The sequence below is a fragment of the Stenella coeruleoalba genome, assembly GCF_951394435.1.
Source record: "Stenella coeruleoalba genome assembly, chromosome: 2".
Lineage (NCBI taxonomy): Eukaryota > Metazoa > Chordata > Mammalia > Artiodactyla > Delphinidae > Stenella > Stenella coeruleoalba.
In genome coordinates, this window is record NC_137147.1 from 72776416 (window position 1) to 72803993 (window position 27578).

At 47.2% G+C, this 27578-nt stretch overlaps 2 protein-coding genes, 1 long non-coding RNA gene and 1 pseudogene across 5 annotated transcripts in view; 3 read left to right on the forward strand and 1 right to left on the reverse strand.

Annotated features, from left to right (window-relative positions):
* Window positions 1–23688, reverse strand: part of LOC307179475 — a 43029-nt gene extending 19341 nt beyond the window's left edge. The window contains exons 1-3 of one of the 2 annotated variants that reach the window (XR_013825393.1): window positions 23557–23688; window positions 19646–19836; window positions 8561–9117 (exon numbers count right to left, since the gene is read on the reverse strand). This is a non-coding gene — a long non-coding RNA (uncharacterized lncRNA). Of the gene's footprint in view, window positions 1–8560; window positions 9118–19645; window positions 19837–23556 lie in introns of those variants that run through there. The other variant, XR_013825392.1, reaches the window with a different exon arrangement.
* On the forward strand, window positions 3343–4579 carry LOC307182213 (ras-related protein Rap-1b-like protein; annotated as a pseudogene). Its single transcript has one exon. The product of its transcript is annotated as a ras-related protein Rap-1b-like protein (transcript).
* Window positions 8561–11364, forward strand: LOC307179467 (chymase-like; the record flags this gene model as incomplete). The annotated part of the gene is given in 6 exon segments (XM_079908661.1): window positions 8561–8651; window positions 9264–9414; window positions 10153–10288; window positions 10501–10687; window positions 10690–10754; window positions 11221–11364. Coding segments are annotated over 6 exon segments (741 nt in total). The 5' UTR covers window positions 8561–8593.
* A 244-nt stretch (window positions 23689–23932) lies between the features above and the next one.
* On the forward strand, window positions 23933–26970 carry SDR39U1 (short chain dehydrogenase/reductase family 39U member 1). The gene is made up of 6 exons (XM_079911933.1): window positions 23933–23952; window positions 24260–24366; window positions 24469–24551; window positions 24924–25045; window positions 25796–25939; window positions 26214–26970. Exons 1-6 carry the CDS (start codon window positions 23937–23939, stop codon window positions 26624–26626), a joined length of 885 nt encoding a protein of 294 aa, XP_079768059.1. The 5' UTR covers window positions 23933–23936; the 3' UTR covers window positions 26627–26970.
* Window positions 26971–27578: the final 608 nt, after the last annotated feature.

Consider the following 27578-nt stretch of genomic DNA (forward strand, 5'->3'; position numbering starts at 1 on the left):
CCTGCTCCTGAGCCCACCCCATGGGCTGCTCCAGCTCTAAGACCTTTCCCTGTAAGAAACTGCCACCCTGCTGGAAACTTGCCTCAGAGTGAGTCAGGAAAGACCCCTGGGTGTGATTTACAAATCACAAAGCTGACAAATTACTTGTATCCAGAATATATTAAGTACTGACAAACCCAACTCCATTAAAATATGGACAAAAGACATAGACACTTCACCAAAGAGGATTTACAGGTGGAAAATAAGCACATGAAAAGATGTCAACTTCATTAGTCATTAGGAAATTGCAAATTAAAAACACAATGAACTACCACTACACATCTATTAGAATGGCTAAAAATAAAAGTACCAAAAGTACCAAGGGCTTGCATGGATGCAGACCAACTAGAACTCTCATACATTGCTGGGGGAAATGCAAAATACAGTCACTTTAGAAAATAGTTTAGCAGTTTCTTACAAAATTAAATATACACTTATTATACGACCTAGAATCCTACCCCTAGATGTTTACCTTCTAGAAATGAAAACTTAAGTTCATGCTAAAATCTGTACACAAATGTTAATAGCAGCTCTATTCATAATTATAAAAATCTGGAAACAAACCAAATGTCTTTCAACAGGTGAATGAATAAACAACCTGTGATGCATGCATACAATGCAATACTACTCGGCAATAAACAGAAGCAAACTATTGCTCATGCAACAACTTGGATGAACCTTAAAGGCATTATGTTGAGTTTAAGAAGCCAGCCTCAGTAAGTCACACATTGTATGATTCCATTTATATGGCATTCCCAAAAAGGCAAAACTATAGTGATGGATAACAGATCCTGCCTATGCTTTCTGGACTATTCATTTGAACATTCAAGGCATGCAGCAATAAAGAGTGCAAAGATTTTGGACTTCCCTGATGGCGCAGTGGTTAAGAATCCACCTGCCAACGCAGGGGACACAGGTTCTATCCCTGGTCCAGGAAGACCCCACATGCCATGGAGCAACTAAGCCCGTGTGCCACAACTACTGAGTCTGCGCTCTAGAGCCCACGAGCCACAACTGCTGAGCCCATGCACCACAACTACTGAGCCTGCGAGCCGCAACTACTGAGTCCGCATGCCGCAACTACAGAAGCCCACGTGCTGCAACTACTGAAGCCCGCGCGCCTAGAGCCTGTGCTCCGCAACGAGAAGCCACCGCAATGAGAAGCCCGTGCACTGCAACCAAGAGTAGCCCCCACTCGCCGCAACTAGAGAAAGCCCACGTGCAGCAACAAAGACCCAACACAGCACCCCCCCCCAAAAAAAAAAAGAGTGCAAAGATTTTGAACTTTAAAATTAGATGAGCCTGGGGCTTCCCTGGTGGCGCAGTGGTTGAGAGTCCGCCTGCCGATGCAGGGGACAAGGGTTCGTGCCCCGGTCCGGGAAGATCCCACATGCCGTGGAGTGGCTGGGCCCGTGAGCCATGGCCGCTGAGCCTGCGCGTCCGGCGCCTGTGCTCCGCAGCGGGAGAGGCCACAACAGTGAGAGGCCCGCGTACCGCAAAAAAAAAAAAAAAAAATTAGATGAGCCTGTGTTTGAATCCATGCTCTTCCATTTTCTGACTTTGTGCCTCTTTAAGCCCAGTTTCCTCATCTGAGGAACAGTGGCGACAGTGAACTATGGTAAGAAATTTTTTATTTTTAAATCATCATGACTTCTTTTGGTATATAGTGCTATGAATTTTAACACACATATAGATTCATGTAACCGCCACCAATATTGAAATACTCAACAGTCTCATCACCTCCCCAAACTCCCTCACGCTATTCTTTTATAGTCACATCTCCCTACACTCAACCCTTGTGTAAAAGAACTTCAGGTTGAGGATGGAGAAAGGAAGTAATGGAAGGAAGGAGAGAGAGGGAGAGTAAAAGAGAGAGGAAGAAAGAAAGGAAGAGAGGGAAAGAGAGAGATTCAGAGAGAGATTTTCCTAGCGGTAATTCAGAGTAATATACAATTGAGATACAAGGTTATGTATACATCTCTCCCTGACCACCCACCACACTTCCTCCAGATGCCAACCCATTCATTTTCTCTTCTCTCTGAACAACCTGGCTTTGGTCCCCAGGAAAAGAAGCATTAACGCTGTCCGTGGTCCTGATTTCCTCCCTCTACCCTTCCCCAAATGTGGTTTGGGGAAGCTCTACTGAAAAGAGTTCTACTGAAAAAAATCCCTAAATGACACGTGGAGGGTTGGTCCAACCCTCTGACTGTGGAAAATGTACACTATCTGTCTCATTCATCTCACATAACTTGCCCCTTCACACTTTCCCAACTGCCTTACCAAAATCGTATCTGCAGCTGGACAGCATTTGCCATTCTAGAAACAAAAGAATATCCTTGCAACCAAGAATGTAGGATGTGGAGAAATGACTAGACAAAGGAGACATCCTTATAAGGCCTCAACAGAGTACAACAATCCCAGTAGAAGGAGAATAACAGGCCATTCTAGGACCACCTAGAAGACAAGTCTCTCCCAATCCAGGAACTATTCCCTGATAGTATGACCCGTGTAAAGCAGGGGTGTAGACTGTGACGAGCAGCACTGAACCTGAAAGTGCTGATTCTACCACTGGCAACAACCATAGATTTTAAAAAATCATGTGGATTCCTGGATTGGAAGTAACAGTTGTTGCCTCACCAGTCTCCCCTACAGCCCATGCAAAAAAGATCAGATCATCATAGCTACAGTGTTAATTTTGAGATGCAGAAGGTGATGGCCCATGAAGTGGGCCTGTCTGACTGACAGTGCGAACATTGAGTGGTAGCATCACAGAGTCTATAGGAGAAACTGTCCAGGTAAAAGATCTTTGCTCAAACTCATGAGAAGGGGCACCCTCCGACTTTCCCTCCTCAAATAAGAGCCTATTGCAGGAATGGTGAATGGAAAAGAGAAATATCCGAAAGAAACTCCAAAAAAGCATGATTTGGGGGTTTCTTGCTGAAGAGGCTGGGACAGAAGTAAGGACACACAACCATGACATATCTTCCTCCCGATCCAAAACTTGGGATCATCTCAGAGGACCTCTCTATTCATCCTTCTCCTGGATACTCTGTCTACTTTAAAAAAACAAATGTGCAGAGTGCAGGAATTCTAAAAGGAACTACCGTGTTAGGAGTTAAAGCACGAATATAGTAAAACAGGCGCACCCGCGCACCCCGAGGCTGAACGCTTGATGTCAAGGCGACACCGCCAAACCTCGCCCAGAGTCAGGCGTGTAAGCCAGCCGGAGCAGCGCCAGCGGGTAGCGGCGAGCCGGAGGGAGCACGAGGCGACGCTGGCTGCGGGGACCCGGTGACAGCGCGAGAGGTACTAGAATTTACAAGTTTGCACCATGTGTGAGTATAAAGCTAGTCGTTCTTGGCTCGGGAGGAGTTGGAAAATCTGCTCTGACTGTACAATTTGTTCAAGGAATTTTTGTTGAAGAATATGATCCTACGATAGAAGATTCTTATAGAAAGCAAGTTGAAGTAGATGCACAACAGTGTATGCTTGAAATCTTGGATACTGCAGGAACGGAACAATTTATAGCAATGAGGGATTGACAAACGGACAAGGTTTTGCATTAGTTTATTCCGTCACAGCACAGTCCACATTTAATGATTTACAAGATCCGAGAGAACAGATTCTTTGAGTTAAAGACACTGATGATGTTCCAATGATTCTGGTTGGTAATAAGTGTGACTTGGAAGATGAAAGAGTTGTAGGAAAGGAACAAGGTCAAAATTTAGCAAGACAATGAAACAACTGTGCATTCTTAGAATCCTCTGCAAAATCAAAAATAAATGTTAATGAGATCTTTTATGACCTAGTGCGGCGAATTAGCAGAAAAACTCCAGTGCCTGGGAAGGCCCGCAAAAAGTCCTCATGTGAGCTGCTTTAATATATTAAATGCATTGTAGCTCTGAGCCAGGTCTGAAGAACTGCTGCTCAATTCAACAGTGCCAGCATTCCAACTTTGTTAAACCTACCAACACCTTAAATGGACTTTCCGTGGTGGCACCCTTTAAGAGGCGGATGAAAGCTACTACATCAATTTGCACAGTCTAATCACTCTCCAGTTTCACAAGAGAGATTTTTACTTATATAATAGTCCTAGAGTATGCAGCTGATAAAACCAGAGGCTACAATCCAGTATTACTGCTAAGAGACATTTTTCATCCACCATTGTTGTACATGTATGAAAATGGTGTACTGTATACTTTAACACACTGCGTACTTTGTATTGGAGAGTACAATAATGTAAATCCTAAAAGTACCACTATTTTAGCATAATAAAAGAAAGTCCAAAGGGGGGTAAAAAAAAAAGAATATCGTAAAACGAATCAGCTTTATCCTTGCAAATTACTTTACAGATGTTGAACGTAAGCTGTTAAATTTAGACTTTAAATTTAGGAAAACATACTCATTTGGAAACATCAACTACAGAAGCATATAGAGCTTATTGTAAGGGAAAGCATAGAGTGAGCTCCAGTCCACTTAGGAAAATGCGGCCCATGTGCTGTTCCGGCTCCACTGTACTGCTGTCTCAATCTAACGCAAGGTGGCACAAGTCCCTGCCAATTTTCCTTTATGCGTTGTATTTCTTAAAAGACACTTCAACATATATGAAACTTTATAGGTGTTAAATCCCTACATGGCAAACTAGGGGTAAAACCACTTTTAAGACATGTGCTCAATTGAAAAAGACAAGCCATTACTCAAAGAACAAGGTTAAGAAACAACCTGGCAGCCTGAAGTTCAATGAATAGAAACAAGATGCTGTGCAAAACATACCATAACTGAAGTCTGTAAATCTGACTAATCGGAAGGTGTTTAGGGGAATTCAAATGAAGTATAATATTTATTCTTTACCCAAATAAATATATAGCCTCATTGAGGACATATGCATCATATGTGCATCAAACGGTTATACGGCAGCACAAGGTATGACACCATTAAAAGAACAAACCAGCATTTATTAAGGACCAACCATGTGGCATTTTATACTTAGCACCACATTTAATTCTAAAACAAAACAAAAAACCTGCTTCATATCATTCTTCGTATTTTACAGATGCAGTAACTAAGGCTGAGAACCTAAGGAACTCTCCTAAGATCAATAGATCGTTAAGTGGCAGAAGCAAGATTCAAGCTCACCCCGTCTAACTGCAAAGCCAGCCTCATGACTTAAATGTCAAAGTGAATAACAGCACAGATAATAAATGTTTCAGAAATTCAGAGAAGGGATGATCCCTCTGCATTTAGTAGCTGAAGAATCACTGCCATAATTAAAATGCCATTGCTTTTACATCAAGTCCACTCTTTCCTTTCCACTAAGTGTGAATCTTAAACAAGACTCCATCCAACCTCTACTTGAATATCTCCATCAATGGGGAAATTACCTCCCCTGACCACACATTCATGTTGTAACAGTTCATTATTAGTATAGTCTCCCTCCTATAGAGTCAGTATCTGCTTCCTAAGATGTTGCAGAATTGGATTTGGAGGCTACCTAGCCAGAAACAATGTCCCAACTCCACCACAGGACTGTTGGCTTGACCCAGGCATTGTAGGAAACACCAGACAACTGAACCATAACCAATTCTTCCCCCCAAGCCAGACTTTCTACCACTCACCCTCACTCCAAAAGTTAATCCCAGGGCTTCCCTGGTGGCGCAGTGGTTGAGAGTCTGCCTGCCAATGCAGGGGACGCGGGTTTGAGCCCTGGTCTGGGAAGATCCCACATGCCGCGGAGCGGCTAGCCCCGTGAGCCACAATTGCTGAGCCTGCGCGTCTGGAGCCTGTGCTCCGCAACAGGGGAGGCCACGGCAGTGAGAGGCCCACACACCGCGATGAGTGGCCCCCACTTGCCACAACTAGAGAAAGCCCTTGCACAGAAACGAAGACCCAACACAGCCATAAATAAATAAATAAGTTAATCCCACACGATGTCTCCTCCCTCATGTTACCCCCTCCTAAATCAAATTTTATACCCATTCATCAGATTGGCAGAGTCTCGGTCACATGATTGGGCCCTAGATGCAAAAGAATCTGAGGAAGGAGGTTGTGGATTCTACCTTAGGAAGGCAAGAATCATAACTGGGAATTCCTCTAATACAGGAAAGGTGCTCAAAAGACACTAAGGATCCACCACGTACATGGTAAATGTCCACTACAATCCATCACTGGCTGCCCAACATGAATGTGCACTATTTTTTCACACCTAATCCTCCTAAAAACAAAAATTCTCCCATTGAACATAATTTTCACTACCTTTGGTACAAAGGAAAATGAGGCTTAACTCTCCCTAGAGCTGAAATGACCCAGTCTCTTAAGTTACCACTTTCAACTCCAAGTTCAGGATCTCTAGGTGATAGCCATTCCACCTCTAACTTAGTCACACTCCCAAACTGATATCCCTAAACCATAGACTAAATGTAAAGTTCACCACCAACAACATACCACATATAAAATAGCAGAAGGACGACAGAGGAGAGAGAAAAAGGAAATCTGTTAAAGTATGCAAAAACAACCAGGACAGAGCAGGAAGAAGATACGGGCGAATAGTGCAGACTTCATTTCTGAAGCTCTATCTTTTCCATTCCCTTGCCCTCAGCCAGTGCAGGTGAAACAAAACTTGAGTATAGGTGGACCTGAACCTTAATGATGCTATGAAGCTATCTGACTAGCCCTGGACTACCTACCTCTCAATTTCTAATTGCATGAGTGAAAAACAGGAATCCTTCATTTGTTTACACCTCCACTTTTTGGTCTATGGGGTGCATGGCCACGGAACAGAACTTTTCCACATCCAGATTCTCCTCTGTTCCGCTGATGCCAGAGTAATACTGACAGCTTCAGCAAATAAGAATACAGGGCCCACAATTAAAGTTGAATATTAGAGAGACAACAGTTTATTTTATTATAAGTATGTCCCATTCAATACTGGGACATACGTGTACTGAAAAATGATTTCTTGTTCATCTGAAATATAAATTCAACTGGCACTCTTTATCTGGCAACTCTAGAGAGTGAAAGAATTGGTGCAGAGGCTCCTCAGACATTGGGAATATGTGTAAATGTTGTACTCTAGAGATGGTCAGAGCTGAGGGCAACAGAGCACCCAGCCAGTACATACTAAGGAATGGATCACCTCAGCCACAAGCCCAAGATGAGACCAAGGGCATGACAGAATGATCTGGGGAAAGTATTCATCCCCTGTGCTTCACCATCTCTGAACTAAATACCCTATAAATTTCCAAGAGAAATGACACTCCACCAAGTTATCCCACTCTTCCCTGGACTCGCTGCTTCTCGAAGTCTGGGGAAAACAACAGAAGTGCTTGAAACCCAGTTATGAGAGCTACGAGTTGTGTGATATGGATCACGTTAATGTGTCTGACTCTCAATTCTACATTTGTAAAGTGACAGTAATGGTAATTCCCAAGGTTGTGGTGGGGAAGAAAAGAGTCAAACCTCAGATACTGACATCTGTGTATATTCTATTTCAATCAAACAAGCTTGATTCCTAATGTGAGAGTAGGAAACCCCAGCACCCCAGGAGCAAACCATCCTTCTATATCTACATTCCCATTAGCAGGACTCTATTTCTCTATTTGTCTTTGGTGGTAGAACAGAAAGGGCCCTTCATTTGAAATGAGGAAAGTCTGATTCTGAACCGTAAGCCTTGATAGACAGATTCATAAAATTGAGATAATACTACCTACTTCACAGGGTTGTTATGAAAATATTAATATATCTAAGATTATGACAATGAATGATATGCATACTCTCTCAAGAAATGCTAATTCCAATCCCCTTTGCTCTTGTGATAAGGTATGTAAAGTCCAGTCGTAGGGTTTGACCACTTCCCGCATCTAATCTTCTTGTATCATTCTCTTCTTCCAGTGAAGTTTTGATTTGGAGGAAGAGAGAGATCCACATCAATATTTTTTCAAATGGCAGGTAATCATCCTTTAAGCGGGGTGCAGCTTCTGTTTTACTATGGAGTGGAATAAAATGGAATGGAATGGAGTGGGAACTAATGGAGAGCATTGCACATAAGGATAAATACTGTTTCCTGAAACTCTTGATTCATTCACACGTGTGTAAGTTTATGTTCATGTACTCACACATAAATATAGTATACGCATTGGGTCGTTCTGCAAAATGTATTTCCTGCTGTGGGTCATGGCCATAAAAGCGCACGTGCTTTCTGAATGCGCAGTGTAAAGCCTTTCCCCCACCCATGTCTCTGATGGGGCTTTAATGAGCTTCCCTACCTGGGAAAGACATGATCCTTCCATCTCCCACCACAGATGAGGCACCAGGCTCGAGAGCTCATCCCTGAAGCCACGACTCAGGAGTTCAGGACTCAACCTTGTCTCCAGCAAAACAGAGGGCATCTCTGGGGAAACTTCTGATTAGAAAGATAACCAGCTCAGAATGAGAGAAGAAAAGGTGACCATGCAGTTCCTGTGGGTACCAGCCCTGCCCTGCCTTCACTTGCTGGGAGTTATAAACCCAAGACTGGAAAATAGAAGAGGCACCTGTCCTGGACAGCCTCTCTGAGAAGATGCATCATCCTCCTCTCCCCTCGCTGCTCTTCCTCCTCTGCTCCAGAGCTGAAGCTGGTGAGTGTTGGGTCATTCCATCTGGAAGCTGCAGCATCAAGACTAAATAAGATTTTAGTCTGAAAGTAGCTGACTCTTAAACAGAACCCCAGATCTCTCCCCAAGAGCCCAGAGTGAATTTCCACTGGGGTTGTGGTCACCCATTCTCTGCAGCCTGTGGTAGTTCCCAGGAACGAGGAACCCCACTTTGATCGGGGGAAAGCCCAGAGCAGGCAGGATGAAGAGGGTGTCTTCTCTTTATATAACGTGTGACACTGCTTAAAGTCCTGTGTTGCCTTCGCCTTCTGGCCTTGTAATTTGGCCGATCTGTGAGCACTCATGGGATATGGAGACGGTTGAGACAGGAACCTGGAGAGCTTGTCCTGCACGGTGACAGAGGAGAGTCGAGCAGGTGCAGAATGGGAGTGGGGGAAATCCGAGGTGAAACACGACGGCATGGCATCTGAGGCCGAGCTGGCTGCTGTGCCTGGAGGAAGAAGAGCAGGTACCAGAGGCACCAGAGAGGGAGGGTGGGCAGATCACAGGAGGAGGATGCATTAGAAAGAAGCCTCTCCCAACTTTAACCCAGCTTGTGCATTTTCTGTGTTCAAGCCCTGGGGTTCTCTGTTCCAGGGGACATCATCGGGGGCACAGAGAGCAAGCCACACTCCCGCCCCTACATGGCCCACCTGGAACTTGTCACTCCCCAGGACATGCTGGTGGCTTCTGGTGATTTCCTGATGAGAAGGGACTTTGCCCTGACGGCTGCTCACTGTGCAGGAAGGTGAGACAACAGGGTCCTGTTTATCTCCGAATGGGAGGTAAACAGCCAGAGGGGCAACCAGGGACACCCCCTGGGGGGCCTGAGGGGGACCTCCTGGGTCTGGGTCTCTTTAAGGAGAGGCAAGACTTGGGCTTAAGGAAATCGGTCTCATAACTGAATAGCTCCCCTGACACTCAGTCACTGTGAGCTCAGCTCTCCTCAAAGGAAAGGAGACCCCATCCCAGCACCCCTCTTCCAAAAGTAGCTCCCTCTCCCCGACCCCAGCACATGAGATATGGACTCACTCTTCAGGGTCCCACCCAGTTCTCTGGGCCACTTCCTCTATGTCCTTTTCAGGAACACTGGCCTTCAGTTCCCAGGGACCTGAACCCATCCTTTCCATGGGAGACAGAGAACAGCGTCCACCTGAGACCAGCACTTCCCCCTTCCCTCTGACACCTCTGGCTCCAAAGGGCTGGCCCTGATTGGGAAATGCCAATCCTGTCCCCTGGGTCCTCCATGACCTGCTCAGTCCCCAGCAAGTCCCAAGGGTCTTGGAAATTGTCTCTGTTCCCTGGGAAAGTTCTTCCCTGAGTAAAACCTGAGCCCCTCCAATACCACAAGTGGCCCAGATAAAGGAGGCTGGGAAGAAACCATTGACCCTGGGAGAGACTCTGTCCCCTTTTCTCAGAATGGGCATATCTCAGGAGAAAATCACACTGTCACTGTTTTACCTTGTCCTTCTTCTCCCTCACAAAGGTCTATAATGGTCACCCTTGGAGCCCATAACATAAAAAAGAAAGAAGACACATGGCAGAAGCTTGAAGTCGTACAACAGTTCCCTCACCCAAAATACAATGACTCTATTGTTCGCCATGACATCATGTTACTGAAGGTGGAAATTCTTCTTCCCCTTCTCCACTTCCTGTTCTCCAGGGCTTCTCCTTCAGGTCCCATTGCCCTGACATTTCCCCAACCTGCCTCTACCCCTCAACTCTCCCCTTGGAAGTGGCTGTAATGTGAAGCAAGTCGCCCTATTCCTCCCTGATTGTCTCCAGTTGCCCTCAAGCCCATTTCTAGTTCTGACAGCCCTCGTTTCCTTCACAGCTGAAGGGGAAAGCCAACCTGACCCTGGCCGTGGGGACACTCCCCCTTCCACCCCAATTCAACTTCATCCCACCCGGGAGAATGGGCCGGGTGGCTGGCTGGGGAAGAACAAATGTTCAGGAGCCGGGCTCCAACACTCTGCAAGAGGTGAAGCTGAGACTCATGGAGCCCCAGGCCTGCAGACACTTCACTACTTCGACCACAGTCTCCCGCTGTGCGTGGGCAATCCCCAGAAGACAAAATCTGCACTTAAGGTGATCCTCAGACTAGGGTCTTCTCCACAATCACTGTTCAGGGTCCAGACATCTCCTGGAAGGAGATGGAGTCAGCAGAGTGTCAGCCAGTGACAAAGTTTGAGATCATAGGACTGAGGAGCTGGAACTGTCCCTGGGCTGATCATCCTCCCGCGGCCCCAGGCAGTCTCTGACTATCCCTCCCAGGCTGCTACACAGGGTCATGGGGTGCCAGGAAGGAAAGCAAGAAGCAGCATCAGACAGAGACATAGAACCTCATGAGGAACCAGGGTTCTCGCCGCTGATGCTATTGGGTTGGCCAAAAAGTTCATTCAGGGTTTTCCATAGATGTTATGGAAAAATCTGAACAAACTTTTTGGCTAACCCAATAGGTCTGACCAACTCAGAGTTCGTCCATGGGGAGGAGTGGGTGGTTCCCTGGCTCACCTTTCCTCTCTCTCTCTCCCTTTCCCTCTCTGTCCCACAGGGAGACTCAGGGGGCCCTCTTCTCTGCGCTGGGGTGGCCCAGGGCATTGTCTCCTATGGACAGTGGGATGCAAAGCCCCCTGCCATCTTCACCCGGATCTCCCATTACTGGCCCTGGATCAATAAGGTCCTGAAAGAGAATTAACCTGGAACCTGGGCCAGCCTGAAGGGAAATCTGGAACTGGACCCAAGCAGGTTCTCTGTGCCACTCACTCTGGATCTGCCTCTGGTTCCTGCTCAAGTCCCACCACACCCCTAAGCCTCAGGAAGGCTCCTCCAGATCACAGAATTCCCAATAATTCCCAATAAATCCCCACTTCCAGAACTGAGTGTGTGTCTCCTCTCTCTGCTGCTGTCTCCTGCCAGCGTCAGGCATTCCGTAAGCCTTGAAAGGGGTGGGTGTGTGATGTGTGTGTGAGAGAGACAGAGACAGAGAGGAAACGGTGAAGAAAAATAGGGAAAGGGCTTCCCTGGTGGCGCAGTGGTTGAGAATCTGCCTGCCAATGCAGGGGACACGGGTTCGAGCCCTGGTCTGGGAAGATCCCACATGCCGCGGAGCAACTGGGCCTGTGAGCCACAACTACCGAGCTTGTGCGTCTGGAGCCTGTGCTCCGCAACAAGAGAGGCCACGACAGTGAGAGGCCCGCGCACTGTGATGAAGAGTGGCCCCCGCTCACCGCAACTAGAGAAAGCCCTCACACAGAAACGAAGACCCAACACAGCCAAAAGTAAATAAATAAATTAATTTTTAAAAAAATAAAGAAAAATAAGGAAAGAAAGAAAAGAAAGGGATTCCCTGGAGAGGCAGGACCCGTATTTCCAACATAAAGAAGAAACTACACCAGATCCTTCCTTGCCTTCAACGTCAACTCAACACCAACTCTGATTTATCTTTAGGGATATTCAGAATCACTAAGAACATTTTGAATTGTAGGATGTTTAGAGCACCCCTGACCTCTCCCCACTAGACGTCAGTAGCAACAGCCTCGTCTCAACCAACTTATGAATCAAAACCATCTCCAGGCTTTGCTGTATGTCCCCTGGGGGTGTGGCTGGGGAGGGGTGAGGGAGCTGGGCAGGAATCACCCTCCGTTGGGAACCCCCAGGCTAGATGCATTTGGCAGCGCGCTGGGCCCTCCTCACAGTCCACCTCGATAAGAAAAGATCTACCATCTGTGGAGCTTTGATCTGAGACGCAGAGAAGACCATCTGTCACTCACTTCTGCAAAACAAATACATGGAACAGATAAGAGGAGGGACAGCATCACAAGTTCTGCATGAACGACAGCCACAAACGGCTGCTCCGTAACCAGCAGGAAGGTGAAGGCCTAGAGCCTGCTTGGCCTCCAACTCTTGCCAGTTGAGGGACTGGCCGGAGGAGAGAAAAAGGGCGGGACAGGGACAGACACAACCGGAGCCTGTGGCTGATACCACTCCTCGCTTCTGAGGGCATGGTGATTCCCTTCAATTAAGTGAACTCTTTCCAGAAATTCATCTTTAATAAAGAGATATACACAAAAGTTTATGAATAAAAATTTTAATCTCAGCATTTTCAGTAGTAGAAAAACTAGATTCCCAGCCGTGGAACAAAGTTTAAATAATAAATTCATATGATTGAATATTTTGAAATTATTAAAAATTTATTTCAAAACATTGAATCATGTAGGAAAATGCAATATAACAGAATGCTTTTTAAAAGCAACATAAACATCTCCCTGTAGTAGCATCTCAATTTTTGTAATTATATATTATATGTGTGCATAGAAAGAAAACTAGAAGAAATTAACATCAAAATAATTATGGTGGTTACTCTAGATGCTAGGATTAACAACTATCTTTATTTCCTTTATATGCTGGCTCCAAACCCCTGGTATTCTAACTATTGCTGACTCAGTACCACACATGGACCTACCTATGCATAAGCACATACACCCATTCATTCTTCCGCTGGTCAAGGTTTGCTCTGTTGGGGGTAAATATCCTTGCACTTCCAGATCGCATCACTCAGCCACATCCAGGATGTGGCTAAAGAAGCTAAGCCTTCATGGGATCCCTTGGGTCAGTGCACAGGCATGGTGGTCTCTCCTTGCCAATTAGTGCCTCGCATGGACGTTCTTTTGCCTTTAGCAAAGGTAGTGGTGGCTAGGGATTTATACCCATGGGAATGGTGTGAGCTGGGAAGTATAGTTGATTGAGCTGATCAGAGGTAGTGGATAAAATGGTCCTGACGAAGCCTTCCCTATGCCACCCAAATCCACTTGCACCTTCTTACAGTATCTGGACCTTGCCTGAGACCAAGATGCCCATCCTTCTTTCCTGAGAGGGAAGGTACAAGTTCAAACCTTCAGTTTAATAGCCAATCACAGTCTCCTAAAAAGACTTAAAGAGGGTTGGCAAATCAAGATACAGGGTCCTGTGCTGCAGCTGCTCCCGGGTCTTAATTGATATTTCTCATCTCACCCCTCTACCACCCATTCTAGATTTCCCTCCCCTTTGGCCAACACTGGAGTTGGCCTGGGTTATATGTCTGCTGGGGTTACCCAGACTTCTAACCCTGAGGGGGCTGAGTCTTTAGCTGCCTTATATTTGACAGGTTTGACTAGTTGCTGTTGCCCATTTGTAATGATCACTGAGCACTAAAGTACAAGGGGTGTCCCCAGCGAATCCCCTGGGTTCAAGTCATACTCTTCTCTTCACCCTTTGTACGGCAACAACCCTAGCTTCTCACAGGCAGCGTGGTCACTTACTCCAGCCAGTATCGTACCTCCTTTCTTTGCCTGCTGGTCCACTGATATGAGGAGCCCAAAATGGCCAGGGGATAGTCACAACTTCCAGTTCACGGAGCCTTTACCACCTCCCTTGGTGAAAGCATTTTCTTCCTAAAAATTCGGACTCACAGCAACATGGCTTTTAACTTCACTCACTCCACGTAGCTCCAGTGAAAGCTGCAGTAACTAAAAGAGCCATGCTTTATGGAAGTGAGTGCCCTCTCTCATCCTCCTACTCCTTTTCTAACTTTTCATCCACCTTCTCCTTTCCTTCCATCTCTTCCACCATCCCCACACCTACCCAAACCAGGCCAGGTCACAGATAAGCCAATATCAATTCATCAGAAGTGTCCCTAAAGGTGATCCTCAGTCCCATGGCTTCTGGCAGTCTCTATCCCTTATACCCTCTCATCTACACCAAAATCATGTTTGTGACAAAAAAAACAGAGAGCTCTCCTGAGCCCAAGGTCTTAGGACAAAGTGGGAAGCATCATGGGCCTACAGGTCTCTGGAATCTCAGGTCTAATTAAGTCATCCACAGTAAATGAAAGGTATCAGGCCAATGAATGAGAGGCCAGTACAGGGTAGGATATCTCCAAGCCAGGAAAGGGATGCTTAGGCTTCAGCCAAACTTGGCCCTAGAGCCAACTCTGAGTGCACCTGAAATCCAGCCTGCCACTAACACCAGAGTGACCCCAAATTTCTAGAGAATTCTAGGCAGAATTTTTGAAATTAAGCCAAGCCTTTTCTTAACATTCTTTGCCACATACTTGATGCTTATCACCACCTACCGCTGGAACCAGGACTGGGAAACCAGCACAGAAGCCCTCCAGTCCCAGGATACCTGACAAGAGCCTACGGCGAATGCCGGGCCACAGTTCTGGGATCATCAAACAGACTTCACTCTAATTTATAGGAGACAGGAGGACAGGCCTTCCTGCCTGGCTCCTCCTTCTGAAGTGACTCTCCTGCCTCCATAGCCTCCCACACCTAGGCTGCCTACACTGAGGGACTGCCAACATCTCCCGCTTGCTCCTGCCTCACAGCTTGGGAGTCCTAACTCCAAATCTAGTTAGAAATGCAATACAATGTGAATTGAAGAAAGCAGAATCAAAAATGTATATTCACTTTGACTGCAACAGTGTGGAATACTGTACGTTTGGGGAGAAAACTGGACAGAATTCTTCAAAAATGGAGATAATTGTGTCGGAATTATAATTAAATAAATGGCTTATCCATTCTCTATAAAATTATTTCTATATTTTTACAAATGACCATAACATGAAAAATGCAGAGAAACAAAAGTGCTTTCTGAAACTGCTTAGATGCTCAGCGAATGATCTTATCCCTGTTACTCCCATACACAGCACAGTCCCCAGGGAGCAGGGAAACCACAGGACACAGTGCCATGCTGTCCAGGAAAGAAGATGGGGGAGGGCAGACTTCCTCAGGATTGTCCAGAGGCTGTGCTGGAAGGGACCACCTATGGGAGAACTTTAAGGATGCCCTGAAGGCAGTGTCTGGGTCTGCCCCGGGCCATGAGCCCAGAAAATAAGAAGCTCTTCTTGGACACAGAGTGTGAAAAAAGCTGTTGATGCCACACTGATCTCTTCAACCAGCTCACCCAGAAAAGACAAGATCAACCACCAGTGCAGATTTGATTCGGAGATGCAGAGAAAGTCATGGCTCCAGCTGTCGGATGCTGGGGTTTGATAAGAGGAAGGAAAACTTTACAACATCTGCAGGAGAATTAGCCCAAATATAAAAGGATTTCCCCATGCCATGGAAAAGAAGAGCCTAGGACCTGCCCAGCACAAACACTACACAATTACAGTCCAAAGCAGACAGCTTCCCTGGGTTCTACCAAAAAGGCAGGGACAGAAGTGAGGAGGCTAGGGATTTCCCTGACGGTCCAGTGGTTCAGCCTCCACGTTTCCACTGCAGGGGGCGTGGGTTCAATCCCTGGCCAGGGAACTAAGATCCCGCGTGCCGCGAGGTACAGCCAAAACATTAAATTAATTAAATTTTTAAAAAAGAAGTGAGGAGGCTAAACAGTGTACCTCCACCCAGAGCTGAGCCTTCATCTAAGGCAACGGGAGCTGTCTCCCTCCCTCTCTGCCTCCCATCATTCCCCTGGTTACTGTGGCGCCCTCGCCATCCAGCCTGATATAGAGAATTGGTGGATAAACCTAAGGAAATCTCCCAGATATTAGAGCAAAAAAAAGACTGACGAAAACTAGAGAAATAAAAAGAATATTGGAGCACCAGTCTAGGAAATTCAACACCTGAATAACAGAAGTTTGCGTCAACATAAAATTAAAACATTTTCAAATAGTTTACTTCCCAGTCCCCTTTCTCAGCACTGGAGGATGTGCTCCACCAACACAAGAGAATAAACCAAGAAGTGAAGAGAGATCCCAGGATGACAGCCTTTGGTGTGGGGAAAAATCAAAAGTGCGGAATGGGGCTAGTATTTTCATAAACGTTCTTGCAGAATCACTTAACGATTTAACTATCTGCGTGCACATTTGATAATAATAAAGCACGCGAAAGGCAGGTGTCGAGTAGCTATTTACTGGGGAACAGAGCATTCCAAATGAAGAGGGCTGGGAAGGGGTACATGTCCAGCAGATGGCACCACTGAGCAGCAGGCAAGACAGCGTGGGAGACAACCGAAAGAGCTTGTATGTTGGGTGGATGGTGATAGAAGACAGGCATTCCAGGCACTGCAAGGTTACCTGGTTCTCATTTTAGATCTGGTGGGAAGACATGTCTGTGCATCACCAGCACAGACGCGGGTAATGATTGCTGTAGGCGGTGCCGTCAGCAGCCAATGGCCTTTGCACAGAGCTGCAAACCAAGAGCGGCTGGAAGGCTACTTTATGCCTCCACAGAAGTCAACCTGGGCGGGGCGGGGGGTTGTCCCACCTTCTTCCAGGGAGGCCAGCACCACCTGGCTTGGAGAGCCAGATGTCCAAGCTCAGGGCAGAGGATGAGGAGGTGCAAGCAGGCAGGTTTTGTTTGACCTGGTCTCCTCTCCCTGCCAGGCTTCACCTCCTATGTCGTCCCAGGAGTCCCCGCCTTGCTCAACACTCAACTTACAGTGCTTTTCCTTTCCTCCTGCTATTTTCCTTTCCTCCCGCTTTTTTCCTTCTGCTGCTTGGCCTTTGTCTTCACAGAACCCAATTCAAGGTGAAAAATATGATTCGGACGCCAAACCAACCCATGAGTCTCAATAAGGGCACTTGGTCATTCACTCACAGCGGAATGTGTGATTGGCCTATCTGCCTGTAAGTATTGATATTATAATATCAAATTATAATATATTATTATGATAATTTATCATCATATCGAGCATCATCAATGTTGTTAGTCGTCATTACTGTGGTTGTTACTGTTATTATTACTGATTGTTGTCATGGTGATTGTTATAAAATATTGAATAAAGTTTCTCTATCTGTGACAAAAAAAAAAAATGTCAGCCCTAAGCCAAGGAAAAGCAGGCTCAGTGCCAGGCAGGGCTGGGCAGGCAGTCCTCAAGGTCCCCAGGTGCAGCCCTCAAGAGGCATTCCTCAAGGTCCCCAGAGTCCAGCCCAGGTCCCAAGGGAAGCACTGACACTCACCCCGCAAGCCCAAGTCTGTGTGATCTCAACAATGCCCAGCACTTGTGGGGAGGCACGGAGGAGAGAGGCAGTAGGGCACTAGTAGGGCAATGTCCCCTAGCCTGGCTGAGAGGGGATCAGACCCCTGATTTAGACAGGGCCTCTTCTCAAAAGCAGCTCAACCCTTCACATCCAGCCCAGCCTCCCGCTGGACTCAGAGCCCACTAGAAGTCCAGTCACTAGGCAGCCTCGGCTTCCTTCAGCCTGCCCTGGACTTGGGGCTAGGACTCCCCCAGCTGGCCACCTTTTGAGCAAAAATGTGCCTCTCTGCCATGGTCCTGCCCTCAATCCATAAACAAATTGTGCCGTGCACCTACAGTGTCCCAGGCACAGGGAGACAAGAGCAAATAAGACAGGTCCAGTGCCTGCCCTATCAGAGCTCACAGTCTATGAGGCTTTGCCTGATTTATGTAATAATCTCATTTTGGAAAATTACAAGATGTGAAGTGTCATTTGTATAGAATAATGCAAAGTTCACAAATATGATTTCGTTTAACCCCAAAATCAGAGTATGATTAGAGCTGGAACACTAAGACTTATCGCTGAAAAGCTGTATGGTTTCGTGGTTAAGCATGCCAGCTCTGGAACTGACTGCCTAGGTTCAAATCCCAGCTCCACCACTTAGTAGCTATGTACCGACCACAGGCAAAATAATGTCTTTATGCCTCGGTTTCTTCATGTCTGAAATACAGGTAATTATAGTTCCCAAATCATACAGTTGTTGTTAGCATTAAATGAACCAATATTCTGCTTAAAACACAGAAGAGCTCAATATAAGTTAGCTATCATTGCTATCAGCTAATCCAAATTCCTAATTGTGTAATTAGAACCCAGAAAGGTAAAAGGACTTCTACAGTCATACAAAGTTTCTGACCCTTAACCAAGGTTCTATTCTCTCTGGCACTGATCTTCTTAGGAACTAGAAAATTCACTCAAAGGAACTTAACTTTCCCACCCACCACTCTAACCAAATGCTTAAATCCTCCTACCTCATCCTCATCTGGTGATCACCAAGCAAGGTGGCTACTCCACTTTCTAACCATTCAGATAAGAAAGTTCTCGAACTAAAATCTGCTCTTTGCAAACATGGTACAAAAGGATACATGCACCCCAATGTTCATTGCAGTGCTGTTTACAATAGCCAAGACATGGAAGCAATGTCCATCGACAGAGGAATGGATAAAGAAGATGTGGTACTTATATACAATGGAATATTACTCAGCCATTAAAAAGAATGAAATAATGCCATCTGCAGCAACATGGATGGATCTAGAGATTATCATACTAAGTGAAGTAAGTCAGACGGAGAAAGACAAATATCATACGATACAGCTTATATGTGGAATCTAAAAAAAAAATGATACAAATGAAGCAAAAGGTGGGTAACAGAGCAGGGAGGAGGGTGGATCTGAAGAGGTGAGTGGAGAATAGGGCCTTTTTCCTGTCTGCACCCAATCCCTAAGAGAACCTTCCATTGAGTCCTTTGGCCTGTTCTGTCTCTCACGTCTTTGGTTGACAGTCCTAAAGCCACACCCCTTCCAGGAATCACATCACAAATAAATCACTCGCACTCAAGTCTTTGTTATCAGGGTCTGTTTCTGGGAAAACCCAAACTAAGATACCCCCCGAAATCAAGATTTATTAAATCTACTATAATTAGTACAATGTGATGTTGATGCAAAGACAATCAATTAGAGCAATTAAACAGAAGGAGTCCAGAAAAAGACACATTCATCCATGGACACGTGGTTTATGACAAAGGAGGAAATACAGGGCAGTGGGAAAGGACACTCATTTCAGTGCATATTGCTGCGTCAAGTGAATATCCATGGGGAAAAATGAAATTTGACCCCTATCTCACACACACACAAACATCAGTTCCAGGTGTCCCACACATTAAAAGTAAAATAATAAAACTTCTAGACAATATGACAGGAGTATCTTTATCACCTTGGGGTTTAGAAAGATTTCTTCAAGGCACACAAAAATCACTAACCTTGGGCTTCCCTGGTGGCGCAGTGGTTGAGACTCCGCCTGCCAATGCAGCGGACACGGGTTCGTGCCCCTGTCCGGGAAGATCCCACATGCTGCAGAGCAGCTGGACCCATAAGTCATGGCCGCTGAGCCTGCGCGTCTGGAGCCTGTGCTCCGCAACGGGAGAGGCCACAACACTGAGAGGCCCGTGTACTGAAAAAAAAAAAAAAATCACTAACCTTAAAACAAGTTTCTCAACCTTGCACTATTGATATTTTGAACAGGATAAATTTTTGTTGTGGAGGAATGTCCCGTGCATTGTAGGATGTTTAAAAGCATCCCTGGCTTCTACCCACTGATGCCAGTAGCACCACCACCAGTGCCCCAGTTATGACGACGAAAAATGTTTCCAGAACATTGCCAAATGTTCCCTGGGGGAAATGTTGCCATGTTTGGTGAGGGGGGACAGACACACAGTTAGAATTGAATCTCAGATTCAACAACAACAACAAAAATAGTGTGTGTCCCAAAAATTTCCTGGGAAATAATTAAATTTTTTCATTGTTTATCTGATATTCAGATTTAACTAGAGGTCCTGTATTTTATCTGAAATTCACCCCCAGTTGAGAATTACTGTCTTAAAGGAAAAATGATTTGATAAATTGGATTACAAGAAGGACTTCTCATCAAAAGACATCTTTAAGAGAGTGAAAAGGCAAGCCACCCCGTGGAGGAAGATCCTTACAGCACATAGGCCAACAAAGGGCTCACATGCAGAATTTATACATAATGCCTGTCGATCAATAAGAAAAAAAATAAGACAACCCTAAAGAAACACTGACAAGAGACTTGAACAGGAAATTCACAAAATAAGATATTCATCCAAATGGCCAATAAACATATGAAAGGTACCCAACCTTATTAGTAATCAGGAAAATACAAATTTAAACTACAATGCAACCGGGACTTCCCTGGTGGGACAGTGGTTAAGAATCCGCCTGCCAATGCAGGGGACACGGGTCCGAGCCCTGGTCCGGGAAGATCCCACATGCCGCGGAGCAACTAAGCTCCATGCGCCACAACTACTGAGCCCGCGCACCACAACTACTGAAGCCTGGGCACCTAGAGCCCGTGCTCCACAACAAGAGAAGCCACCACAGTGAGAAGCCTGCGCACCGCAATGAAAAGTAGCCCCCGCTCATGGCAGCTAGAGAAAGCCTGCGCACAGCAATGAAGACCCAACGCAGCCAAAAATAAAATAAATAAAAATTAATTAATTTTTTTAAAAAGTCTATGGGTTCAAGTCCCAATCTAGGTTTTGGCCAGGTTCGAGTCCCAGCACGTGGGTTCAAGTCCCAAGTTCACTTCTATGTCCACAAACTCTGGGGTCTAAGGAGACTATGTTAAAAAGGGGGACCAGAGGGGTTCTAGGCTCCTTTATCTGTTGGATCTCCATGTTAGGATCTTGGTTGATTGGTTGATTGGTTGGTTGGTCCTATCATACTTTAATTAGAAACTATGTGAAATGATGATGTGAATAGCATTTAGCAAATTACATGCCAGAGCCTGAAAGAAGTTGTAAAGATCTGCCCAAGCAAAATGAAGCAGGGGGCATTCACACAGAGCTGGCATAGGGGAAGGTGCAGAGTTGCCAGCAAACCCCTCATCCTGCCCTGCCCCAGCCCACGCTGAGAGGAAGATCCCTCCCTGAGTCCTGGCTTCCTGTCCCGCCCCACAGTGATGGCCTGACCACCCAGAGGGACTGTGCTCAACTCCTTTTGCTGTTTCAGGAAGCAGCTGTGGAGGAAACTGTCCCATTTCAATGAAAGAAGTCCTTGTGATTGCTATAGACTCAGGAGGAACCCTTGTCTTCCTGAAGGGCACCAGCTGCACTTGGCCCTACACCCAGATGTGCAGACAGAAATTTCTCAGGTCTTGTTGCCTGGCTCGGATTTGAACGTTTTAACTGCCAAAGTGTCAGATGGGGGCTTCCCTGCTGGCGCAGTGGTTGAGAAGTCCGCCTGCCGATGCAGGGGACACGGGTTTGTGCCCCGGTCCGGGAAGATCCCACATGCCGCGGAGCGGCTGGGCCCGTGAGCCATGGCCGCTAAGCCTGCATGTCCGGAGCCTGTGCTCCGCAACCGGAGAGGCCACGACAGCGAGAGGCCCGCGAACCGCAAAAAAAAAAAAAAAACCCCAAAGTGTAAGATGGACTTTGAGATCTGCGAACGGTTTAACTTAACTAGATTAGTTGTCAAAGGAGAGGCTGAGGAGGAGGGAGAAGCTGACCCACCCATCTCCAAAACCCCAGAGCAAAAAGACTCTAAGGCATTACAAACCTGCTCTCCATCAGCCTCCCAGGGGAGGAGGAGTGGTTGCTGGGATCAGAGCGCTGTCCCTATGTATGTCCCCTCTTACAAGGGGCACAAAACTCTGGAAGGGATTCCCACCTCACTTCCATGAGGATACCGATGGACCTCCACGCTCCTGAATCTGTGGTCTAAAGGCATCTGATTTAGCAGACTCTCCTCCCCCTCTCCCCACAACTCCCCACCCCCGCACTGTCCCAGGTACTGTCTCCTGTCAACCAGGCCTCTGGGTTACAAAGACTGACTGACAAAGCACAAGATAGCCTCAGTCCCAAAGCACACTTTGTTTTTGGTCTCTGGAGAGTTCTTTTATTTTCTAGCTAACTCGACAATGCATTTAAGTGAAGATGTGTTCAATTCTATCCAGCATATCCATTTGTAACGGGAGTGTTTCAGGATACATATGCCACAAAGTATTCCTCCCACATATTTCTTTATATATATATGTTTTTAAATATTTATTTATTTGGCTGCGCTGGGTCTTAGTTGCGGCATGTGGGATCTTCGTTGCTGTGTGCAGTATCTTCGTTGAGGCATGCGGGATCTTTAGTAGCAGCATGCAGATTCTTTATTTGCGGCATGCTAACTCTTAGTTGCAGCATGCATGTGGGATCTAGTTCCCTAACCAGGGATCAAACCCAGGCCCCCTGCACTGGGAGCACAGAGTCTTAACCACTGGACCACCAGGGAATTTTCCCCACGTATTTTTAAAAGACCATTCCACTTGCAGTGTGTGGAACAGTTTGGAGAGAGAAAAACATGCTGAAGCGGAAATCTATTAAAGAGACTACTGCAGAAAATAGACCAAAGAGGATAATAACTTGAAGAACAGTCATGGTGGCAGAGATAGAAATACATGGATCTGGGAGATATTTAGTAAGTAAAATCAAAAGTGTTTTAGATATCCAAGAAGATATATCCAGTGGGAAGTTTTTATAGGATTCAGGAGCTCTGAGGCTCTCCTATAGTTCATAGGCGATTCGGGAAGTCTTCTTTGAAAAAACTGGTAACCGAATTCACCGAGGTAGATTCTTGGGAGAAAGTGCACAATAGGAAGAAAGGAAGATCTGTAGGACCCAGCTTTGAGGAATATCAACATTGTAAGACCTTAGAGGAGGTGGAGCAAGCAACACAGACTGAATAAAGTTGGGTGAAAGACCCAGAAGAGAGTGTGGCTTTCCTTGAGGCCGAGAAAAGAGCATTTCCAAAGGGAGGGAGGAGTCAGCAAGTGTCCAGTGATACAGAGGTCAAGAAAAACGACTGAAAACTAGGCGTTAGGTTTGGTGACACGTGGGAAATTAGTGATATTGGCGAGAGGCGCAATGAATGATAAAGGCAAAGCCAGATGGATGTGAAGTAGAAGTAGAAAATGGACACCACTCTTTTAAGAAGTTTGGCTATGAAGGTGAAGAGAAAGATAGGACATTAGCGGAGGAAGAGGGCTGGAGAAGGGTTATTTTAAGTCGAGGGGAACTTGAGAACGTTGAAATGCCGACAGGAAGGAGCCGGAACAGGGAGAAGAAAAGGTGAAATAATAGGCCGGGTAGAGAGAAATCCATTGTACCTCTGGACGGATTCTCTTGTACTACGTATCCACCAAACTGAAGTGACAGCCATAATTCGGAGGACTGAGCAGCTTCGGGCTTTAGGTCAAAGGCTTTTTCTACACTAAAACCTTCCCTCTTCCGCCTCCTCCCCTTCTTTCCCCGCCCCCTCAGTCTATTTCCCCACCCCCCGGCCTCCTTGCTAAGATCCCCGCCTCTCCTTGCAGTGAAATATACAGGCTTCACTACGAATTCTTCCGGGTCGCCAGGCAGGACTACGCCCAGTCCTACCCGCCCCCCAAGTGGAGGGAGCTTCCCGAAAGACGCATGCGCAGAAAGGCTGCAGTCATCCTAGAGGTGGACTCTAAATCTTGCGCAGGCGCGTTAGGTCCTTGTCGCTATGAGGGTTCTTGTGGGTGAGGGAGGGCAGGAAGGGGGAGTGGGAGGAGGCCGGTTTATACGAAGAAAACATAGCCAGAAATTGAGGGCTAGGAGGCCGTTTCTGAGAGAGGGCACCGTCTCGTGCACAGGCAACCTGGCCTTGGCCTCAGAGCCCTAGAAGCCGAATCTCCCTAAACTCTGTGACCTGTGTCACCTCTGCATCGCGGGGAGGGGGCGAGGAGGGGAGAAGTCTGGCGTCAGATGGGAGGGCACCGGAAGAGGGGGCCACGTGGGGACGGAAGGCGCCCCCGGGAGGATAAACACCTCTCATTTTCTGATCAGGTGGCGGAACGGGCTTCATTGGGACAGCCCTAACCCAGCTGCTGAAGGCCAGGGGCCACGAAGTGACGCTGGTCTCCCGAAAGCCAGGGGCCGGTCGGATCACGTGGGTATGTCCAAATTCTGGAAGCATGGGGCGTGGGGCTGGGGCCTAGTTTGGTGGCGCAGGGCGAGGGCGAGGGCTCGCGGGCACTGTGTGCTTTCTCCAACAGGATGAGCTCGCTACGTCGGGGCTGCCCCGCTGCGATGCCGCCGTCAATCTGGCGGGAGAGAACATCCTCAACCCTCTCCGCAGGTCAGCCGGGCCCTGAAGCTGACATCCTTCAGAGCAGAGGGAGGAGAGGGCCGACTCTGAGGATTACTGTGAGCTGTGAAGAATGGGACTGCCAGATTGAGAACTCAGCCCGTATACCGGACTGCTCGTTCCCCCACCCCCACTCCTCCACAGCCACTTGCCCTTCTTCCCGCTCAGCTGGTGGACCTTGCTCCCCACTCAGGATGCCCAAAGTAGATGTGCCTTTTCCTTCTACAGAAGAGATGGACCATTCCTCTAAGCTGCAATGCAGGGTTTTATTAGAAATGGATATGGATGGGCCCCAGGGAAAGAGAGGAAAGGAAGGGTATGTACATGCATTTAGTGGCATTTTATTTCCCGTTTCTCCTGCAGGTGGAATGAAGCCTTCCAAAAAGAGGTTCTCAGCAGCCGCCTGGAGACCACCCAAATGCTGGCTAGAGCCATTGCCAAAGCCCCACAATCCCCCCAAGTCTGGGTCTTAGTCACAGGTGTAGGTATGTCCCACACCACCAACCCTTAGACTAGCCAGGGAAAGGAGGGAGCACAGTGAGGAGCAGCTCAGGCCCCAGAGTGCTGGTCTTTTCCAAGCACGGATCTACCTAGGCCCTCATTCCATGCATATTTCTCCTGACTTTTGTGTACTTTCACTGAGAAATGGGGACCTCAGAGAAAGTGAAGGGAGTGGCACTGCTCCCAGTGCCAGGGAAAGTCCCACCTACTTCCAGGTCCCTTATTTCTTATAGTACAGTTCTTTAGGAACAGAATTCTTGATTCTTGTATTTTACCTTTGGGACCAAATAACAAATACACACACACACACACTAGCCACTATTCTAAGTGATTTGCACATATTACATTTAATCAAGAAACCTATGGAGTAGGTACTATTATTCCCATTTTAAAGATACAAAAATTCTGCACAGAGACGTTATGTAACTTGCCTTTAGTCAGAGTTAATAAATGGTGGAGCTGAGATTAAAACTCAGGCAGTCTGGCACCCAAGTCTTTATTCTTAGCTTCTCACTCTAGCACCTCAGCTTAGCCCCATAACGAAAGATAAGAATGACTCCAGGGCCAGAACAGGTCAGCTCATGGAGAAGATCAAGGGGAAAATATCCATGGCTCTGAGTTCCCGTGGGGAGATCCCAAGGGCCAAGGAGGGTGAGGCCAAGGGGAGCCCTGACCGCAAAGGGCCAGACAGGACCAAGGACATGCAGAGCAAACAAGTGCTGTTCCACCGGCAGCTTACTACCAGCCCAGCCTGACTGCCGAGTACGATGAGGACAGCCCAGGAGGGGATTTTGACTTTTTCTCCAACCTTGTAACCAAATGGGAAGCTGCGGCGAGGCTTCCTGGAGATTCTACACGCCAAGTGGTGGTGCGCTCTGGTGAGAACCAGGGCCCTGGGTATCAGACAGGGTTGGAATGCCTTCTCTGGGCTGGGAGGGTGGGGGGATAAGGGGAGCTGGGCTTACAGAGGATGCCTCCACTTCTAGCTAACCTACAGGTGGGAGGGCGGGACATCCCAAAGAGAGCCACACCCCTTGCCTGCCACAGAGCAGTCAGCATGGGGAAAAGGTGAGGAAGGGGAAGCAGGGAGGAACAGTGAGACTGCCTGGAGGCTAAGGGGCCTTCCTGTACCGTCCTTCTTGCCCGCTCTAGGGGTTGTGCTGGGCCGTGGAGGCGGTGCCATTGGTCACATGCTGCTGCCCTTCCGCCTGGGCCTGGGGGGCCCCATCGGCTCAGGCCACCAGTTCTTCCCCTGGATTCACATCAGAGACTTGGCAGGAATCCTAGCCCACGCCCTTGAAGCAAGCCACGTGCAAGGGGTCCTGAACGGAGTGGCTCCAGCCTCCTCCACTACCAACGCTGAGTTTGCCCGGGCCTTGGGCGCAGCCCTGGGCCGCCCAGCCCTCATCCCTCTCCCCAGCACGGTGGTACAAGCTGTCTTTGGGCGAGAACGTGCCGTCATGCTGCTGGAGGGCCAGAAGGTAGTCCCAAGACGGACACTGGCTGCTGGCTACCAGTATTCCTTCCCAGAGCTGGGGGCCGCCTTGAAGGAAGTCATAGCCTAGGTGGGGGAGGCTCAAGGAAGGGCCTGAGGCCTGTCCCTCAGCGGGGGCTTTCCTAATGAGAAACTATGAACTCAGGTTCTCCTCTGCTTGAAACCTGAACCATCTGGTTCTTAGGGAGTCCTCTTTCTTTCTCATTGTCCTGTTGCCTCACCTTATTTAACTGAGAGACTGTCTGCTGTTTCAAGGCTGCAGTCTCATTGAGTTGGGACCTTAACCTCTTCAACTGCTCCTAAATAAATTCCCAAGTTTGGTTTCCCTGCATGTCCTGTTCCTGGCCCATTTCTCCTTTTTGCTGTGTAGAGAATGTTCCGCAGTTTAGGCAATAAAGGTAAATTATCTCACTAGCTTCAGCTCATCTCTTTGGCCTAGGTTCTGAAATTTATTTCAAGGAGTGCCATCCTAGAAGACCCTTTACTTTACATGGGGTTTTGAAAGTTATAATGTGCAACATCTCCCTTCTTGGTCCCTCCTCCATTGCCAAAAGAGTTGGCAACAAATTTGAGGCACGAGGTTATGACAAAGGTAGAGGCAAGAAGAATGGTGATCCATTTCCAGTGGGCTCTGTGGTCACCCTGCATACTTGTTTCACGCAGTGCCATTAGGATGCCAGCACAGGAAGGGACAAGGTCCAAGTCCAGGACAGCCTTCAGCCTGTCACTGAACAGCGAATTGATAAAGCAATCACACACTGGCCCCAGTTCATCAGGCTGCAGCGGGACAAAGCTGTGCAAAGCTTAGGACTGTCAAAAGATAAGGACTTGCCTCTCATCTGACTGGGGCCACTTAAGTCAACCAGGATCCCTAGCACAAAAGAGCAGAAGAGACCTCGAGCCCACTGCATACCCACCAGCATTGAAAGTGAAAGGTACAAGGAACCTATCAAAAGTTACAAACTCAATCCTTTCCGGGAAAAAGCGTCCCAAGTATTCATCAAGGAGCCTCCCCCTTTTTC